This window comes from Phoxinus phoxinus (genome assembly GCF_949152265.1).
Source record: "Phoxinus phoxinus genome assembly, chromosome: 15".
Lineage (NCBI taxonomy): Eukaryota > Metazoa > Chordata > Actinopteri > Cypriniformes > Leuciscidae > Phoxinus > Phoxinus phoxinus.
Genome location: NC_136890.1, coordinates 7,668,035 through 7,689,895, shown reverse-complemented (window position 1 = coordinate 7,689,895; position 21,861 = coordinate 7,668,035). Strand labels below are relative to the sequence as shown.

The following is a 21,861-nucleotide window of genomic DNA, read 5'->3' as shown; positions in this document are numbered from 1 at the left end:
TTTAAATTAGCATTTTTCCAGCTAGCAGACCCAGACCATTAGCCTGGCTCCGCCCTCCTACGTGCTTCCGCTCAATTTTCCTTCAGAACTACGTCTGGGTTTGTGGTGTATTCTTGGGTTTTCTCCAGTCAATTTTTAACCGGTCCAATCAGCGAACAGAGGGAGTGGCTGAGAACGATGACGATGAGGTCGTGCGCTAGTTTGAGTCGTCATACGTCACGACCAAACGTTAGCGATTGGTTATGGCAGATCCAGAGTGGCTCTGGGCAGATCCAATAGTTTTAAACTTCCCTAAGAGGACCCGCCTTCAAGGAAGTTAAAGGACAAGTTCGGTATTTTACACTTAAAGCCCTGTTTACAGACCGTATCTGATGAAATAGAACGGTTAAGATTAAAATTTGGACACATGCTCCTGTCCCGAGAATTTTAGGTTTATTTAGCTTTTGTGGACCTATTTTGCCAAACGCGTCACACCCAGATTCTTCCGTTGAGAGCTTGAATAATAGACACCAGTTGGTGGCGATAATGCACCTTTGCCAATTGCAAGCAAACCGCTGGCATTTCATTGAATACACAGAAGAAGCAGAAGAAGAAGCGGCGGAGGAATATCGTACCTCACACAGCACATTCAATACAAGTCAATGGAGGTGGACAAACACTACGATAAAACCTGTTGGAAAGCATCTTTTTCAGCGATTTTTTTTGGGATCATATCAGTGAACACCCCTGACCACTCGGTGAGTTTCACGTCTTTGTAAACGAAAGTTTAATGTGTTTTAGGAAGGAATCTGCCAGTGCACATAGACAACCATTGTGGGGGGGGGGGGGGGGGGGGGGAGCTAAATAAACCTAAAATTCTCGGGACAGGAGCATGTGTCCAAAGTTTAATCTTAACCGTTCTATTTCATCAGATACGATCTGTAAACAGGGCTTTAAGTGTAAAATACCGAACTTGTCCTTTAACGCTTGTCAATGGAGAGAGGTCAGACTCTATGTACAAATGAAATAGACTGAATGAATTTAAGATGAAATAGAGTCTGGTAGAACCAGGCTACTAGACCATAGCAGAACTCTTAAAACCTAGACCAAGACTTTTTAAATCCGACTGGAGGTCTCAAAAGCACCACAATACTGCTAATATTGTAGTATCATTGACAAAAACAGTGATTGATTTGTTGTCAAATATTGTGCTCTTTAGCTGAGTAATTCCTAAGGAACCTGCTGTAAGTAATCAGTTGGAAAATTATAGGTTTTGTATTCTCAGTAAGCATATTTATCATGAATGTTTAACCATTAAATCAGGGTTCTCTGGAAGAATGTAAAAACTGCACAGCAGAAGATGATAGTTTGGAGCAAAGTGTGTTGACACACAGAGAGCAACACTGCCCTCTACAGGCGACAGAATCACAGCACAGCCACATGTCATGGACTGCATCAGAGGAGCGTAGATCTCTGCTGTCATTTGTCAGGTTAGCTACACAATTTTATTTTAATTTTACAATAATTTTAATACAAAGTTTAAATTAAAGACAAAAGACCATTCTACTTTGGTTCTTTTTTTACCTGCAGTAAAATCTCTGAGAAATATGAAGACCCAGGAGATGAGAGAATGGCTCATAGTTGTTTCTGGGGCTCCTATGATCACTGCAGATCAAAGGTGGTATTGTTCAATCAATCAATCAATCTATCAATCAATCAATCAATCAATTGCAATTGATATTGTTTATACATAAATCTTTTGTTTATAATATTTCTGGGATATTTAACATGCACTTTTTGAATTAAATCTAGTAATATTTATTTATTTTGCGGTTTAGAATTACCATTAAAGATATCTAAACTGCTAAATTTACTTGAGAAACAAAATTGCAATACAATAGAGTATTGATTCTTTTCACCGAAATGTTAATAATTTTACAGGATCCCATAATATGAATCATGTTTTTGGATCATTCTGGTAAATTTACATTTAAAACTTCATAGTATAACGGTTCTGATCCAGATTCAGCTTTGCTTCTGCTGTTGTATTATTAATACGGGACCAAACTGAGTCAATTCAGCTGTCAGTTCTATTCATTTAAATCTGCTACTTTTTCATTCTTCCTTAGGTTGTGCTACTAAGAGCCCTCGGTAGGATGATGTATCCTGATCTGAGTCTGGCTTTTTCCCAGTGGAGGAGTCTAGTGCACACTAACAGAGAGATGAGACTACAGGGGGATCTCTGTAGAAAAAGCAGGAGATGTAAAGACCTGACTGTGGCGTTCAGGGTGTGGAGAGCTCATACACAAATGCACTGCAGGGCTGTCCGGCACTGGGTAAATTAATTCTTAATCAACAAAATAATTTATATTGGTCCACTCACTGGCAGAAATGCTGTTCCAAAGTAAATATGGCAACTTTGAAAAAAAAGGGCTTCACAATAGTAAAAATTGGTTTCACATTTTTATGGTTTCACACATTGTTCCCTTTCTAAGTGGAACTTCAACAAGGTGTCATGGAGCTATGGGGAATGCCCTCTGCCCCACTGGTGTCTGAACACATGTACACAACAACGCGTCAATTTAATTGGGTGATAGGAGTCTATGACGTCATGAGCAGAGCGCCCAGGAGTATAAGAGGGTGCCTGCAAAATACATCATCAGCTTTTTTGTCTTCAGGAGCTGTTTGTGTATGAGCACATGGACAATAATGGCAAGTGGGAGCAAGAGTTTTCTCCAGTGTGTTCCTCCGTGTATACGCTTTCTTACACCCGAGGACTCTCAAGGGAGCTGGATGTGCACTGTGACAAGGTCCAGCTCCATTCACGTTTGTCAATCTTTTCGAGGGGAATGGGACAATCGCCTGTGTCTTGTGGGTCAGGGCCTGCAGCTGCTGAGGCAGTGTGGCGTCTACACTCATGGGGTTCGCAGGTTGAACTGGCTGAGGAGTTTGGGAAAGCAGTAACTATTAATATTTGCCAGACCCCTCAAGCTTGTTCAAGCGATCTGCTGGATCCAGAGGCTCTGCGGATTCCTCTGATCCAGCAGAAAGCATATTACTGGCAACCTCCAGTTCTGAGGAACTGAATGTGGTTGGCGAAGAACATGTTGATGTTTCAGTTGAATCTGCTCCACCCACCAGCCCTGCAAACGTGGAATTATTGGATGTGATGGCCTGCACCACGCACAGGTTAAACTTGGCCTGGTCATGTGAGAAATGGGAAGTCGCTTGTGGTTGTTTGGCCAAGCGCTTTCTAGTGGGCCATGAGCGTCCCTTAGCATGGGTGTGCAAGCTTCCAATGGTTCCAAAAGGTTTGAACCAAGGTAATCAGTGCATTGGATAGCTGAATGCATGTCCCCGTCCTTGCAAACCTCTTTCATGTAAGAAGGTTATTTGTCTAGTATTAGGAGCAGCCCTGAAGGTTGTAGCCTGTGATGCGGGTTTGGGAAGTCAGTATTTTGCATGCTACCTTTGAGGAACTGCTCTAATGTTCCTTAGATAGAGCAAACGGGATGGGTGTACTATAATATACATTTCCCCTCCTTTTCATTACCTCCCTCAACTTGTGGTGACTGTGTTGGTGTTGCTCTCTTTGGAATGTGTTATCAAGACGCATTGGCGAGCTAAGTCAGGTTATGAGCCGTCCTCCGCCCTTTGTTCCCTGGTGGCACCCTTGGGTTGTAGTCTTGGTGATAAGATTTTGGGCCCACTATATTATGCTCTGCTTTCAGTTTAATGTTCTCCCTCTACAGCTAATAAAAGGGATTAGGCTTCCCCTTGAAGGAAGAGCAAGTTGAACGGAATTGTGGCATTCACATCTTCCTATGTTTTTTCTTCAGGCTAACGTTTTCTTCATGTCACATCTTCCTCCCTAACTATTACTGGGTTTTGAAGTAGGGGTTTTGCTTTCCTTTGGATAGGTGCTCTAATAAAACTAATTGATAGCTATTATGGGGTGTGTGCTACTCTCTCCAATGACATTGGGGTTTCTAAGGAGGGCCTGAGCTCCCCTGCGGCAGGGTGGTAGGAGTTATTAAGCACATTGCATTATGTCCTGCTTTATTTCCCTCCCTGTTTGGCAAAGTACAGAAGTAGGCTTCTATATCGGAGGAGCAGCAACTCTAAGCAGCCTTTCTTGCTCTTTGTGACAGTTGCTTTTAAGTACCATTAAGGTAGACCAGGGTGAATAGAACCATGCTTCAATTACCACCCTCCCCAACTATTGTTAGGTTCTGAAGCAGGGATATCGCTCCTCTTTGAATGGGTGTTCGACCATGGCGACAGTACTAATGAGTAGAGGTGTTTTCTTGTGGGCATCCCTCCCTGTTATCTGCCATGAAATACATGTTGTGTACCTTTATTCAAGGCAGGGTTCAGCTGTTCTTCTTAGAGTCTGGGTCAGGGCACACTGCATTATGCCCTGCTCTCATTCTCCCTCCTTTCCTAAGCAGGAGCAAGGACTAGGGTGCCCCTGAAAGGGCAACAATAGTGAAGGTTGTAGCCTGGAAGGTTCATTACGAAGATTTTAGCACTTGGCAGGCTCCTTTTCTTAATCTGCTCTTAAGATTCACCTTAGGGTAGAGCAGGGTGGACGGAACTACTATGGACAGTTCTCAAGATTCCCTCTGCTTCGTTGATCCCCCTCTCCAATTAATGTTGGACCCATGAGGTAGGGATATCACTCCCCTTTGGGAGGATGCTCTATTATAGTCAATGCTAATGATGGGAGGAAGTTTGCCTGAGGGTGTCCCTCCTTGTTATGTGTCACATACTATGGCCTGATGCCAAATAAACTTGAGGCGCTAACTGTAGCTGACCTCAGAGTACCTTTACTCAGGGCATGGTATGAGATGCTCTTCCCCAGTTGCATTGTTGTCGTTAAGTAGGGCCTAGCTCCTCTTCAAATTCCTTGGATCTAGAGTCTATGCAATGAGGATTACTGGGCACACTGCATTATGCCTTGCTTCATTTCCCTCCTTCCTGAGTATAGGGGACTCTCCCCTGTAGGGGCAGTTGTAGTAAATAGTCATTAAGACTAATTACTAAGGGTTTTGGGCACTTGCCATGTTCCCTTTCTTCAGATGCCCTCATGATACAGTTGTAATGATACATCTTCTGATGCTAAGCTAGGGCACATCATCATTGATGTTCCTGATCTCATTGGGTGTTTCGGGTCTTTCGAAACATTAGACACCCTCCTTCAGGCGACCCAGCTGAGGTTGATCAGGCCTCAGCTTGTGCCCTAGCAGCATTTACACTGCAAAAAATGCTTTTCTTACTTAGTATTTTTGTTTTGTTTCCAGTCCAAATATCTAAAAATTCTTAAACCAAGAAGCGTTTACTAGAGAAGTAAAATGACATAAGAAATTCTATTTTGTTTTAAGCTAAAAAGAAAGTAATTTAAGTAATTTTTGCTTAAAACGAGCAAAATTATCTGCCAATGGGGTAAGCAAAAAAATCTTAATTCGAATGGAAAACAAGAAAAAAAAATCTTAATTCGAATGGAAACCAAGATTTTTTTGCTTACCCCATTGGCAGATAATTTTGCTCGTTTTAAGCAAAAATTACTTAAATTACTTTCTTTTTAGCTTAAAACAAAATAGAATTTCTTATGTCATTTTACTTCTCTAGTAAACGCTTCTTGGTTTAAGAATTTTTAGATATTTGGACTGGAAACAAAACAAAAATACTAACTAAGAAAGTATTTTTTGCAGTGTAACCACGGATCCGCTCTTTTGATCCAGAGCCACGTCGAAGCCTTCTCTGCAGCCTCTGTGCTATTGCTAATAGACCTTCTCCTTCTCTCATCTGTGATGCAGAGTGCAGTGTAGGCCCCGTAGAGGGACTTCCCTGCAAAGCCTCTGCACCCCACCTCCACAGGTAAGCACCTTGCCTTCCAGCCTTGGTTGTGGCAGTCGCTGACGAGGCCATCATATTTCTCCCTCTTTCTCTCAAAGGCTTCCTCCACTCGGTCTTCCCATGGCACGGTGAGCTCCAACATGACCAGGTTCTTTGTTGTCTCAGAAACCAAGATAATGTCAGGTCTCAGGGTGGTCTCGACGACATGCTGGGGAAACTTAAGCTGTTTGCCCAAGTCCATGTCCACAAGCCCATTCAATCACCCTCTCCAGACCCTTCAGGATCCATCTGGCTCCAGGCACTGACTACGTTATCACTGTAAGGTCATCCATAAAGGCACGGATTGGTGGTTACCGTGTTCCAGTCTTGGATTTGGGCCCACTGCACTCCGGTTCAGCAGATTTCACCAACATGTTCATTGTCAGAGCAAACAGGATCACTGAAATGGTGAAGCCTGTGATTATTCCCACCTCCAGCCTGTGCCACTCTGATGTTGTTGACCCAGATGAGACTCTCAGCTTGAAATCACTGTAGTAATCCTGGATAAGGTCATTCACTATGGCAGGGACATGGTGCCTCTCCAGAGCCTCCTGTACCCGTTTGTGGGGCATAGAGCCATAGGCATTGGCCAGGTCTAACCACAGCACCACCAGAACACCCCTATTCTCATTTGCTTCCCTGAGGAGCTGTGTAACCACGCCTGTGTGCTCGAGGCAGCCTGGAACACATCTGGCATGCCGCCTTTCTGCACAGAGGTGTCTATGTATCCATTTTTGAGGAAGAACTCTGCCAACTGCTTTCCAACTATGCTGAAGAAAATCTTTCCTTCAACACTTAAAAGCAATATGATTCTGAACTGGCTTATGGTCTTGGAGTCGTCTTCTTTTGGGATCCACACTCCCTCTGCACACCGGCACTTTTTTTTTTCCTTTCCTCCAGATGACTCTTAGGATCCTCCACAGCCGATGTAGCAGCTTGGGGCAGTACTTGTACACCTTGTATGATGTTCCGCTTGGTCCTGGTGCAGACCTAGACCTTGCCTTCCTTACCACTTCCTGTACTTCTTTCTGAAGTGGCTCCCTCAGGTCGAATGCCTCTACAGGCTCTGGTGGTGTTATCAAGGCATCACACTGCCCCAACTCTTGTTCTCTGGAGGGGTCGCTAAAGGTATCTGAAAGGTGTTGGTCTATTTCCCCCTTAGAAGAGACTAGGCGTCCACCTTTCTTCTGCCCGAGGAGCTGCATGGTGAACTCAAATGGGTTTCTAATAAGGGCTGCTCTCCTCCTAGCCCTCTCCCTTCGCCGCCTCCTGTGTAGCTTGGCTCTGCATAGAGTAACAAGCTTCTTCCTTAAGATGCAGCGCCGCTCTGCCAGTGGCCCGTGCTCCTCTTCACCAGCTTCCTTGCACTGCTTCTTTAGGGTTTTCAGCTCTATTCTGATGTTATGGATTTTGACTGCCCTATGGTTTTTGGTGTATGGCTTCGTTACTCCTCTCACCTCCTCCACACACCAAACCTCTCAACCACCATGCTCACTATGATGGTCGTCATAGTTTGCAGCCTCTTCTCCGCATCACCTTTGGCCATTGCTTCCAGCACCTTATCCACATCCTCATCAAACATATGCTACTCGGCTGTTTTACATTCTTGAGGCCACCTGATCCTCCTCTTCTCGGGCTGCATGCCTGGGGGGGACAGTTTGTACCACATGGAGGCTCTGGCCTCTATGGGGTGCTTCCGGGCCCTGCTCCTCCTCTGACTCACCAGGCACAAAGCCTGTGCATTGTGGTGCTTGCCGTTGCTCCAGACATTTCATCCGTGACTGATGGATCTTCAAGCCTCTCACATTTTTACAAATTTCTCCACACAGACATACTGCGCGCATAGTCATTTTTCCTTTGCCGATAACCTTAGTTAACCTTAGATAACCTGAGTACTCTGTTTGGTAAGCCACTCCCTAGCGGCTTTAAGCATTGACATAACTAGCAATTATTAGAGCTTTTGTTTGCTCTTGGGGCAAAACTTGGCCCTGTTTTTTATTCACCTGCCCTGCAAGGAAGGGAGAGAGGTTTTAAAGGCCAGTACTGCCCTTGCAATAGAGCACAGAAGCTGACATACCTTCTCTTGCTTTAAGAGAAATTGAGCTGAGGGAGTGGCTCCATTAAGTAGTCTATGAGTCGCATTTGTTCCCTGGGGGTTGAAGCCCTTGACTCCATCTATTATATGCCCTATAGATTGCTACGGGTTGCCTGCATGTCTCCTTCAGACAAAAAACGTAGACGACATATTTTGCAGGCACCCTCTTATACTCATGGGCGCTCTCTCATGATTTCATAGATTGCCGTCTGCCAATAAAATAACATGTTTGGTACATGTTCAGACACCAGTGCCTTTCCCATAGCGTCAACTCCAGAACTCCATGTCTCGTTACCCTTCTTAGGGAACTATGGTTCTTTTTCATGCAGTAACCGGAAAAAGGTGTCAAGATCCAGAACTGATATTTATTTCTTGACTTGACTTGACTTGACTTGATATGTATATAATGTAAAGTGGTCCATACGTATATTTGACGTCTTCAGAAGCCATACAATAGTTTTGTGCAACTCATCTTAACGTGCCATATTTGATTGTGAAAATAAACATTTATATGATGCAGTGGAGGAAAAGATTTTAACAACAACCAGAAGTACTCAAGAAGTATGACATCAGAATAATAAAAATGTAACTTATGAGTCATATAGCCTACTTTTATGATACTTGGATGATGTTTTTATTATAGTTTGAAATTAACAGCCCCAGTTTCCACCCTCTTTAAATGTATCATACAAAACACCTTTTGCACGGAAGAGAAAATTCATTTGTGTCTGGTACAAAATGAACAAAATTTTAATTTTGGGTGAACTAATAAGTATTAAACTATGTTAATGAGCAATGAGAAAAGTAGTTTTGTTGATTTTTGTACACATTTCTTTCTTTTTTTTTACAGGAGAGGAGGGTGATTTTTCACACTGTCATTCAATGGAAAAGAATGGTTTGGCAGAGATGCAGGAAACGCATGTTTGAACAGCACGCAACGCTCACCCATGACACCAATCTACTCAGACACTGCTTCTGTACATGGACCAGAAAGGTAAAAATAAAGTAATGAATGTATGTTATGAATCTGCCCTAGTTACTCTAAATATCAATATACTCCATCAGCATTGGGAGGATTGTTATTTTATTTCCTTTTATATTTAAAGCAGTCGTTCTCAACCTTTTTTACCTCAAGCCCCGGTAAAGAAAAAAAAAAGAATTTACTTTTTTTTTTTATAACCATTCTTAATATAAAGCGCCATAAACAATTCTCCAATAATGGGCACATTTTTCCATTTTAGCTTCTCTTTAAAACCTTTTATTTTATAAAAAAATAAAAAAAATAAAATCATAATATGTGCATTCTAAAGCTATTCCATCTCTGACTAAACACTTAAAAACAAAAGAACATCAATCTTTTTGTCCTTTTCAATTGTCCTATTTCTTAATATACAAATTGCCATTTTACCTTTTCATAATAAGAAAGATTAACTTTTAACCATAGTTTTTTTACAAAAAAACAACTCTTCAAACAACTCTTTCAAGCATGTTTAGTAAAGTAAATAGCAGCAAAAATAAATGTACTATTAAAACCTCATATATCCAGATTTTCCAAGACCGTGGGAACCCCAGTTCTTTAAAGGAAACAAAGTTGTTGAAGGGGTAAATATTATGCATGTATAAAAAGAAATCTAATTAGATTTTTCATTGTTTTACCATGTAAAAATGTATCTTAATGTAATCTTGTGCTGCTTTCACATGCTGTTGAAAATTTGCTGCTTTCCCCTTCTGAAATTATGATTACGAGCTTTGTTGTCAGAAAGAACAGGAATCACGGAGAACACCAGGTTTATTCTTGCCTATTTATTGAGAATCTTATTTAAGCCAAAATGATATTTTGCGTCCCGTTAATTAGAACCATAAACATTGACCACGCTATCTAGATAGTCAGCTTGCTAACAATTCTGGAATTTTGGTCAAATACAGGCTATTTTCATGGTGTATAAAACATACAATATGCTTCAAATGTTTATTCATATATGTAAATATGCATTACTTTAATGACAAGACAAGGACGATGTAGCTGTTGTGGAAAAAACAAATAAAGAAAACCAGTCACAGCAACAATCGTCCCTCCGCCATGTTTAAAGTTTATGGCATGCCCAACTCGGGAACTTGCTTATCAAAATCGAATGAATGAATGAAACCTTTATTGCCCCGAGGGGAATTTGTTTTGCACTCAAGGGAGCCACATTAAACATAGATAACAGTAAATAAAAAAATAAAAACCACACCAAACATCCAACAACAATGTAGACATAGAAGATACAGAAAACAATTATCCCAGAGTTCCCCAGTGGTAAATACAAATTGAGAGGTTCATGTCCAATTTTTAACTAGGAATCTCGTATTTATGATAATTCTGATAGCATGTGATGGCAGCATTAATATATGTTCTTATTCAAGTCCCTTGAGGCAAATCTGTTCACTTGATGGCCACCATGGTATATGGGTATTTTGTTTCTTTAGCTTAAATCATTCTAACCTGTCTTTTATAGGTTTTAATGTCTAATATTAGAGAAGTAAAATGAGTTGTGAATGTTTAATGTTGATAAATCATTTTTAAATCTTTGACTGTGAACAAATGTAGCTTATGTCTGTGAGCTGTTTTTTGTATGTATGTTATAGGCCGTGGGGCCGCACTGTGAGCAGCAGAAGTGTGCTGTCGAACAGATGGAGAGCAAAGCAGAGAGACACAGACTGAACTTGAGCTTCTCCACGTGGGTGACATGTGTAAGCCAGCAGCAGACTGCCAGAGCCGTTTATATTCGCACACTACAGAACAGGTACACGTCATATCTGTGACAGCCTGAATGTATTTTTGGCTGTTTTATGGTGGTTATCAGATGTCACTATCATGTTTTAAAGCAGTTGTGTTTAATGTATGCACCACTACCATTGCACATATTGGTGATGCATCGTTGTATCAGTCAGACTGATTAATCAACCAATATTTTACTTTTACAAGATCAACAACTGAATAAAAAAAAGTATAAAATAATTTAATAGGGAAACTTCAGTAAATATTGTATAAAACAAGCAGGGTTATTGTTAACTTATAACTAAAGCAGTAAAAAAACATACTCATTGCCTGAAATAAATAAACAGTAACTGAAATAAAATAAACCTTAAACCCTTACTTAAAAATAAGTTTATTTAATAAAATTCGGGAGGAGCACGTTCATGTTTTAACCTAAATTATATATTTTGCTTTGTTTTATATCTACCTGCAACATGGAACGTGATGTGAAACTCAATCTGAAGTGCATGTTAATGATAGTGTGTGTTGGTGTGTGTCTGTTTCTGTATGTTTAAGAGTGTTTTGGGCATGGCTGAGGTGTGTGCAGGTCTGCAAGCAGAGGCAGGCATCAGCTCTGTTCTTTTCGTTTACAGACGCGTAGTGTTTCTTTATAAAGTGACATCCGTTTCCGTGGATCCGTGGGAACGGTGATCGTTTTGACAACAGTGTCAACAGTCTGTACACGAAAAACACAAAGGAAAAACGTTTCAGTTTTTAGTACATCGTTGATGTGTAAACGTACCCTAAATACACAAGACAAAGAGAACTGAACAAGAAACAGGTGGTGAACATAATCAGTAACTAAGGGAACAAATGAGAACATACTTAGAAACCATGACAGCCAAGAAAACGAGGGACAGGGAATGGAAAACCAGGAAAAACAGAACAAAATAATCTTCAAGCTAAGAATCTCTGAACACAATCAACCGAAACCATGACAGTATGTTTATTATTATCTAAAATATTTTTTTTGAGCTGAATGTCAGTAAGGAAGTAAATAAGCACATAAGAAATAAATAAATAACCAAAAAAATTAACAATTTTGATGGGGATTTTTGGGGGAAGTCCCCAAATAGCTGAATTGAACTATCGAGGTTGATTATGCCAATTATTAAATGCTGCTAAAAACCTTCTATGGTGAAGTCATTAAAGCTTCTGTTCTGTTCTACCTCCAGATATTTCTCTCAGTGGCTTCATGAGTCCAGGCATCAGTCAGAGCTGCTGTGCATAAGCAGAGAGCTGGAGGAGGTCAGGATGCTCAGAATACAGCAGAGAGCTTTCGGTCTCTGGCAGCTCGAAGAGCGACTGGTTGAGAAGAAGAGGGCTCAACAGTGGAGACAGCACATCTCACGAGCCAGAAAGCGGACGATGAAGAACACGTTCCTGTGTTGGAAAGCAGCTTTCAGACAGAGGGTCAGGAGCAGAGAACACTGTACACAGAGACAGCAGAGGAGGTGAGATTGGGACACCACAGGTGAATACAGTCAAAAATGTCATCTAATAGATATTACCATACTTCCGCCTGTTGATTACTTTTTTTAAGAATTGCTAAATGGTTCTGAAGTTTTCTGAAATGTTATGTTTAAATATGCAACTGAAGCATTATCTAGATAAATATGCACTAATTTGCATACATTTCTAGAACATGGTATAAAGCTAGGTAAAAAATTCCATTTTCCATTTTGTTGACAAGTTAAAGGTTTTACAGACAGGGTTTTGGAAATCTCTTTAAGAATCTGAAAATACTTTAGGAATGTTATGCATGTCAGGTGAATTGTTATATGAGCAAACTCCTCAGTAAAATACGTCAGAATATAGATAGGAATGAAACTGAACAGTTTAGTTTATGTAAGTGCTACATAAGTGGAGATTTCTGGCTCTGAAAGAAGGCTTATGGAAGCAAAATATCCCAAAATTTCAAAATAACCAGTGCATAAAACAGATTTTGTCTATATAGTGTCTTGCCTTAAATAGGTAGTTCACCCAAAAATGAATATTCTGTCATCGCATGCACGCACGCGCGCGCGCACGCACACACACACACACACACACACACACACACACACACACACACACACACACACACACACACACACACACACACCGTCAATGTGCTGGAAAAAGTCCAAAAATTTAACAAGACACATGAGAGGCAATTACTTTTTTTATATGATTGTTTTGTGATGCTTGTTTGTCCTTTTTGAAGCTTGACATACCCTAGTTACATCATTATTTTTGTAAAACTGGTTGCAAAACCTTTTTTTCTTCAAACCAGCTAGCTAACAATGCCTGTGATACCAACCTCTGCCTCAACAAACGCCCCCCAAAATAAAAATAAAAATACTGAAAAGCATTTATGTACTGTCATTTGCATTGCATTTGTATACACATGCCACGTTTTTGGCTTTATCAGGACTTGTTCTCCATGTAGGGTTCTGCTGGCGTGGTCCAGACACACAGTATTAGAGCAAAGACTGAGGTACAGAGAGGCCTGGTTCCAGTACAGCAGTGAGACGAGACTGCTGGCGGCTGTATTCATGCAGTGGAGAAGAGCTCTGATCCAGGGTCAGCAGAAGAAGTGTACAACGGAGAGCCAGCTCATCATCTATCAGAGAGCTTTTCATCGCTGGAGATCTGCTGCCACAGAATGTAGAGCGATTCAAACATTTAACAACAGATTACTTCACAAGGTTTGATCAAGTTTTGATTCTTTAATTCATTTTCTATATATCAGTCATTTGGCTAATTGATCTCATGGAACTTAAAAATGAGGTCTAGGAGACTGCATTGTATTGACCTATTTTTTTCATTACTTGAAATAAAGCTAATATTAACTAAAATAAAATGTAAAAGTAAAAAATATATATATATATATTTTTAGCTAGTTGCCAAGGATTTCTTATTTTCATTTAGTTTAAGTGCTAAAATAAATAAAACTAAACAATTAAACAAAAATAAAATCTAATTCAAAATAATAACAAAAAATATAATAGTTCAATAGCTCAATTCAGCTCTCGTCCAATGATATCAGTGCAGTCACATGAATGATATCACTGAATATTAAGTGTTTTAATTTATTCTCATTTTGTGTATTTACTTCTCTTTACAGTTGTTCAAGCATTGGACACATAGCAGGGATTTGTTGAAAGTAGCAGACATGTTTTGTGTGAAGAAGGACAGAAGTGAAGCCCGGTTAGCTCTAAGGACGTGGTCACTGTGGGCCAAAGGTAAACTGCTAGGCCTATTTCTACACCCTTGCAGATTCTATTAAAGGTGCTATGTGGAGTTTTTCTACTAAAATGAATAAATTTTTTATTGCCTGTGTATGAAGGGGTTGCATTCTCACAATAAAATTATCCACTTGGCGGGTTTTGCTATTACATTGGAAAGCAAGTATTCCTATTTCTATGTGAAGTCTCCGGGTCGGATTTGCCGCGAAATCCAGTGACGTGACTGAGACCTGCATGCACGCTCCCGAGCCTCTCGCCTCGTTTACTGACTTTGGACTCAACAGCGACGACACTGCAACTTATGACATGTAGTCTGCTAATACTAGGAAACGACCAGCACAACACAGACTCCAACACAAACTCCACATAATAATAAAAGCATGCGCACGAGCACTCGCTTGCAAACGTATTGGTTGCAATCTGAAACATCACCTCTAGATGCCGCTGAAAACTACACATAGCCCCTTTAAATAATATAGAAATTATGAAGTGATACAGGCGATTGAATAAGCTGTTTAGGTCAATCAACTCATGCAAATATAATGTTGAGCGAGGCAGTTGTTATAGCGAATACAACACCGACAGGCTGATCGGGAGCCCGGCGCGAAGGTATTACTTGGTAGGTATTAAATGGCTACCTACCAAATAAATCAATAATTTGACACAAAATATTGATTTAAAAAGGAGTTTATTAATTTAAAAAACGACCGTATTGCTTCCGTTAAAGAACACCGTGTCCATGGCAACGCTCTGTTTTTCATGGCAACGGTGTCTTATACTTAGCAGCGGTCTGTTATCAAGAAATAACAGCATTCTACATTATAATTTAACTAAGCCATGTAATAAAATGTGTTTATTTTTTTTGGACACTTAAGCCACACTGAAATATGTCTGAATGTCACAATATCAAACCACGTGACACCAAACAAAAGATTAACTTATCAAAAATTTTGTGACACTTTGTGGTTGTCAAATGGTAGCGGAGGGTGTTTATAGTTAATGTGATGAACTTCACTTATGGTTTCTATGATAGGACATTTGTGTAAAACTGACTTCATATAGCCACTAACAATCACAAAAACAACAGTAAAGTCATTGTAAAAATGACACAGAAATGAGTTAGTGCTGATTAAAAGTTCCTGTAGCTCTTGTTTGATATTTTGTATTTAATGCAATACACATTTTAAGTGTCCAAATGCTTTCCCCCTCCAGATCATAAAGCTCAGAGGCAGATGGGGGAGGCTGTGAGTCTCTGGCTAGAGGGAAGAGGAGTATCTAGAAGTTTCCATCAGTGGGTCAGAGTCTACCAACAATACCAGAAAGCTTCCCAGCACAGACAGACACAGCTTTCACACAGGTAAAAACTATATTGGTTTTAAGTAACAGATAAATAAAACAGACTTATACTAGCACACACAACAACAACAAGTTCACATGGGCTACACAAAATCCTAAAAACTCAAGAAGATTGCTTGCCACAGTACATTTAGATACAATTAGAGCTAGATTGTGAAACATTGTGTGAAGACAAACAAAGCGTTTTATGTTTGTATTTTTTGATAAATGAGCTGTGCCTGTTTTTGAATATTGGTAATGAATATCTGGCTAATAATTAGTGATATTTTCATATCAGAGCTGTGGAGAGAAGAGTTCATGGACTGACCCATCTGTACTGGACCTGTTGGAAAAGCCAAACTGAAGCGTCATTGCTGTATACACAACAAGTTAGTGATCAACATGAATGAACATTAATTATTATGATTGCTTGACAAAATCTGTCTGTTATTGAACTGCCAAGCAACCAGGACCAGACCTTCCTATAGGCGACACAGGTGGCCCCGACTTTTAATCACCAAACAACAAATAACTGACAAAAAAATAAAAATCCAAGTGACAATCAATACAGTATAAATAAACAACAAAAAAGTAGAGGTAATCTGTATAATTTATTCATATAAACATATAATGCAATAAAATGTAATGATGATTGCGAGATTCCTAAAAAGTCTGATCATATTACAATTTTTACATTTGACATAATTTTAACATGATAAAAAAATAAAATAAAAAAGTATGCATGGATAATCAAGTAAACGTAAGATGCTTCAGATCATTCGGTGTTCATCTTGAAATATTGCTAAAAATATAAAAGTTATTCTTATGTTTACTTCATAAACAATCAGTAAAAAAGTAACTTTTACCTCAGCCTGAAGAGGTGACGTTTTTTTAGAATTACTAAAAGGCTTTGCTGCAGTGAGGCTATGAGTAGAGAGTAGATGAGTTTCCCTATTTGTTGTGATGATATTTAACGTCCCTGACAACTTCTGTATTCACATTTAGCCATTTGTTAGCAACCACCTTTTTCAAGCGAAGTAAAAACGTTTTAAAAGCTTATGATGTGTTATATCATATAGTTAGGGAAAGTTAGGCATTTCTTTGGCCAATCTGCAAAAAAAATTCTTACCAATAGCTTTTTTTACCATGTGTTCCTATAGGTGTCTAGTAACACCTCCCAATTTATCCACGGCCAAATCCTCGGGGAAACGCCTGGAGAGGCAATCAAAGTTGGGGTGCCCAGAGGGCCTGGGTACCAAAAAAAAAATATATATATATATATATATATTTTTTTTTACCAATATTAGCTTTTGAGATGTCTAACTATGGGTTTTTAGGGGTGCTGAATCTATCCCAGCCATCCCAGTTTTGAGTAAAAATGACTCCAAATCCATAAAAAATCCATAAAAATATTTAAAACAATTTCAAAACAAAACTTCCTAAATCAGTTTAAAATTTACCAAACCTCATTCAACTCCCCTGCATCTCCCTCACTCCTGTTATCATCTGGCTGGTTGATGTTCTGGCAAGAGTTACCATGACAGTTCCCACAAACAGAAATACACTTGACTCCTTGCTGCACCTGAGAGTGTCACAGTCCTCAGCACAGTTGCAGCTGACAAACTTCAGAAGGTAGTCCGGTGCAATGGGATCTGTTGTAGGGACTGGTGCATAACCTTGTTCTCCTTGTTTCCATCCATACTCAAGGACATCCAGTTATGGACTTTGTCAAGTCAAGTCAACTTTATTTATATAACGCTTTTAACAATACAGATTGTATCAAAGCAGCTTCACAGTGATAATATGAAAATAATACAACAAAGTTTGCTTCTAGAAGAACATTGCGTCATCGTCCACCTTAAGTAAGGTAGATCAATAATTGTTGAATATTAAATGTCCCCAACTAAGCAAGCCAACAGCCAAGGCAACAGTGGCAAATAACCAAAACTCCATCAGTGACAGAATGGAGAAAAAAGCCTTGGGAGATCCCAGGCTCAGTCGGGGGCCAGTTCTCCTCTGGCCAATCAGTGAACAGTGTATGATTATGATTCAGGCAGCATTACAGGTCAGTTATGACCTGTAATGCTTTGATACAATCTGTATTGTAAAAAGCGTTATATAAATAAAGGTGACTTGACTTGACAAAGTCCATAACTGGATGTCCTTGAGTATGGATGGAAACAAGGAGAACAAGGTTATGCACCAGTCCCTACAACAGATCCCATTGCACCGGACTACCTTCTGAAGTTTGTCAGCTGCAACTGTGCTGAGGACTGTGACACTCTCAGGTGCAGCAAGGAGTCAAGTGTATTTCTGTTTGTGGGAACTGTCATGGTAACTCTTGCCAGAACATCAACCAGCCAGATGATAACAGGAGTGAGGGAGATGCAGGGGAGTTGAATGAGGTTTGGTAAATTTTAAACTGATTTAGGAAGTTTTGTTTTGTAATTGTTTTAAATATTTTTATGGATTTTTTAAGGATTTGGAGTCATTTTTACGGAAAACTAATGGCTGGGATAGATTCAGCACCCCTAAAAACACATAGTTAGACATCTCAAAAGCTAATATTGGTAAAAAAAAAATATATATATTTTTTTTTTTTGGTACCCAGGCCCTCTGGGCACCCCAACTTTGATTGCCTCTCCAGGCGTTTCCCCGAGGATTTGGCCGTGGATAAATTGGGAGGTGTTACTAGACACCTATAGGAACACATGGTAAAAAAAGCTATTGGTAAGAATTTTTTTTGCAGATTGACCAAAGAAATGCCTAACTTTCCCTAACTAATAGGATAAATGTGAAAATATCTTGAGCTTCTGTTAGTATTTTAGACATTAAACCGAAAACCCATAAAAAGGCTAAAATGCCAGAAACCGGAGATGCTAAAATGCTAACTCGTTTGCAGGGATTTGGCCTAAACATACGCCATCCCTGCAGCATTTTACATTTTACAATTTTACTGTTGAAAAAAGTGGGCATGTTACTTGTCAACAAACTATGTACAGTGTGCTTAGTTGTAGGGATTTCTTTTTCAGTGTAATTGTCACGTTTGCAGTGGCTATATACTGACGTTCTAATATTGTCAGTATTGGTGGGGCCCATTTTATTGCCTAGGGCCCACAAGCCCCTGCAAGCAACCAGCAAGAACACAAACCAGAGTCTCTTTGTTTTTACTATAATTTGAGACCATTATCCTTACTGTATCCTTCTCTTTCTGGTGCAGTATGAGCGCTCTGTGCTGCAAAAAGCCTGGCTTACCTGGAGAAAGAGACGCATCAGGAACCGAGTGTCTGCTGATCACTCAGCCAACTTTGACAACATGCTATTGGCCCAGGTAACACAGACACAGTCCACAACTCTTTGAAATCTCACCATATTTGCACAAGATAAACAGGGTCACTATACACTTAGTATCTCTAATAGCTATTAGGTCACTGTAATCTGGTCTGTGCTTAATCAACCCAGTGTGCCTATGAATAAACTCATAAACATTGACTTTCACCCTTATCGTTCACACGGTCTTATCAGTGTGTAGCGATGTGGAGCAAAGTGTGAGCTTTTAGATAGAGAAATGGGTCATCAATGCAGAGCATATCATCTAAGGCTCCCTTGAGAAAAAGAAGTGTGCTTAATTGTATTGAATATCCATGAGTAGTGTACTTTAAATCTTAAAAAATATATATTTAAGAACTGTACTTGCATATAAAAGACCACTGAAGTGTAAAGAGAGTGCCCTTTCATGACTGTTTCGTAACTTTTCAAAAGTGAACTTTGCAATAATGTCAAATTAAAGGCCCTTAAAGAACATTTTAAATCATTGTATTTTAATAATCTTTTTGTCATGCTTTAAAAAAGTACACTTATTTTGATGTGTTGACTAACATACACATGTAAGTACGTCATTTTAAATGTAACCATAGCGTGTTATTTAAAATTACATTTAAAGTTCATATATTTTAAAGGTTGTGTAGGTAAGAATTGTCTAAAGAACTTTTTTTCAAATTGGCTTAAACTGTCTTTATATACCAATACATAATTAAAATGTAAGTACTTTGAAAAAGAGAGTATAAAAATTGAGTGACTATAGTGTACTTAATCTTCAAAAAACACAGCTCATTAATTCCATTCGGGACGAAACAAGTGATTGGCTTGCGCGACTGTCACTCTCCGTCGCCATGACTACCGCCGCTATTACTGGCTCTGCCCACGTGCGCGCAGTCGCGCACCCGTTTTTAGGTGGGACTGAATGGAATTAATGAGCTGTGTTTATTGAAGATTAAATACACTAGAGTCACTCAGTTTTTTATACTCTCTATTTCAGAGTACTTGCATTTTAATTATGTATTGGTATATAAAGACAGTTTAAACAAATTTGAATAAAAGTTTTTTTTAGACAATTCTGACCTACCCTACTTTTAAATGTACTACCGGTAAATTGCAATTTTATCATTACGAATGTGTAATTACAAGTTTGATATACAAGTTTCAATAGAAATATAGAAATGACATTCAAGTATATTTAAGTTACAATAACTGCTTGTCAGTAGAGTTGGTAGTACACTTTAACCAAATTTAAAAGACAATATAAGTAATAAGATGTACTTAAATCCTACTTAAGTAGACTAAATCACTCTCATGTTTGACTAATTGCATTTAATATAAATTATAATTGCAAATAACGTGCAATTAAGTGTCCGAAAACATTACATTCAGATCATCCTTAAGTATATCCTTTTAAAGTATATTATTTCAATAAAGCATGGTCTTTTTTTTTTTAAAACATGCTGAATCTACATAGTAAAAGTAAGATATTTTAACTAAAGCAACATTTAGGCCATTGAAATATAATGTGATGCATGGATGCATGTAAATTGGGTAATGAAAAGCAAAGAAGACTTACATGATAATGTGATTAAGTTCAGTATTCTGTTAAGTATATCAGTGAAGGGAACACATGGCACACAAATGAAACCATTACCTAAAATTAACCCATACAAACAACTCAGATTGATAATAATGTTTTTTTTTCCTCCTCTGTTTTATTGGAAGGTGTTGCAAGTGTGGTGGCAGCGAGCCCATGGATCAGCCTTTGAGCCCTAACCAGTTCTGTTTGTTTACCAGCAGAGTATTAAAAGATGGAAACCAACCAGACTGCAGTAACTCCAGACATCACCACAACACCTCAAAATAATTCAGTAACAGTTCAGTAACAGTAACATTTAGATGTTAATTCAGTAACCGTAACATACATTTCTATCATTTAATTCTGTGATGTAAAATTATCCTAAATGTTGATTTACCACCCCCATCCACATTTGAATAAAAAAAGATGTTATTGTATCTATCAACCCTAGTGGAAAAACCCATAGCAAAATGTATTTAAGATATATTTATTTCATACTAAGTATACTACAAATCCATTAACATATTTACTGACATATCGCTTGAGACTTACTGATATAAATAGTATAATTCATCTTTATTTGGAGTACTTCTTTATTGCACAATGCACATGTCTTAATATTAAGCCTAAAATGTGTTTTAATATAACTATTAGTAAGGATAGTATGATCTCTGTATCAGTCTTTAAATACAAGATGTTTGAAGAAGTATACTAGCAATATACTTAAAGTCCCCTGTGGTGAAAATCAAGATTTTATTGTTGTTTATATGTCTATGTGATGTTTTTAATATGCTTTAAGACAAACCATGTGCAAAGCTTTTCCCATAATAAGAGTATTATATCTTTCTGAGTAAGAAAGTCTCAAAAATCGCTGGTGTTTCTGACGTCACAAACAACCTTGTAACCAATCACAAGTTGACAACATGTGATCATGAACAAGTGGATTTTAGTGAGTGAGTGAGTGAGTGGAGGCAGGGCTCATTTGCATATTCATAGAACTGTGTAAACTAAATGATGCAAGGCTGTAGTTACATTGAAGCTATTTTAAGGCATGAATCATTTGTTTTTTTTCAAGGAAAAAACTTTTAAATATGTCATTTTGGTGATCAAAGATGAGTTTTAAGGGATCCAATTATTGACTATAGGGGGACTTTAAGTATATACACTACTTCCGGATAACTGAAGTGCATTAAAGGGGCTGTATGTAAGTTCTTGACTGTACTAAAGCAAAAAAAAAAAAAAACATATGTTTGCAGATATTTAGGAAACATGCTGAGTTCACATACTCTTTTCTCTGAAAAAAGTGAATGTTTTGGTCTGTGTGATATCACACGTTGCCAATTTACACAATAGTATGTCACCACCACAGGTTGCCAGTTGGCGGAAAAACACAGTATATTGCAGCCATGGAAGCCAGCGAACAAAATGGGTCAGAGATCGCAGATTCCACCCGACCTAAAAAGCCTCCGCACCCATCTAAATTTTTCTATGAACGGGAGCATATTAAAACGTGATATCAACTCTTCATAAATCAATAAATCAACTCATCAACTTACAGGCAAGTCTCCTTGCCTTTCATTGTCAATTGGCTGGTTCCTTTTGCGTGTCCTCAATCTGGCAACCC

At 38.9% G+C, this 21,861-nt stretch overlaps 1 protein-coding gene across 1 annotated transcript in view; it reads left to right on the top strand.

Annotated features, from left to right (window-relative positions):
• LOC307011551 (uncharacterized protein) overlaps positions 1-21,465 on the top strand; it is a 32,564-nt gene extending 11,099 nt beyond the window's left edge. The window contains exons 12-23 of the mRNA XM_079637358.1: positions 1,303-1,469; positions 1,570-1,657; positions 2,109-2,315; positions 8,823-8,966; positions 10,601-10,758; positions 11,948-12,226; positions 13,204-13,462; positions 13,882-13,999; positions 15,215-15,359; positions 15,636-15,726; positions 18,558-18,668; positions 20,384-21,465. Coding sequence (XP_079493484.1) covers positions 1,303-1,469; positions 1,570-1,657; positions 2,109-2,315; positions 8,823-8,966; positions 10,601-10,758; positions 11,948-12,226; positions 13,204-13,462; positions 13,882-13,999; positions 15,215-15,359; positions 15,636-15,726; positions 18,558-18,668; positions 20,384-20,434 — 1,818 coding nt within the window. The 3' untranslated portion in view covers positions 20,435-21,465. The remainder of the gene's footprint in view (positions 1-1,302; positions 1,470-1,569; positions 1,658-2,108; positions 2,316-8,822; positions 8,967-10,600; positions 10,759-11,947; positions 12,227-13,203; positions 13,463-13,881; positions 14,000-15,214; positions 15,360-15,635; positions 15,727-18,557; positions 18,669-20,383) is intronic.
• The last annotated feature ends 396 nt before the right edge of the window (positions 21,466-21,861 follow it).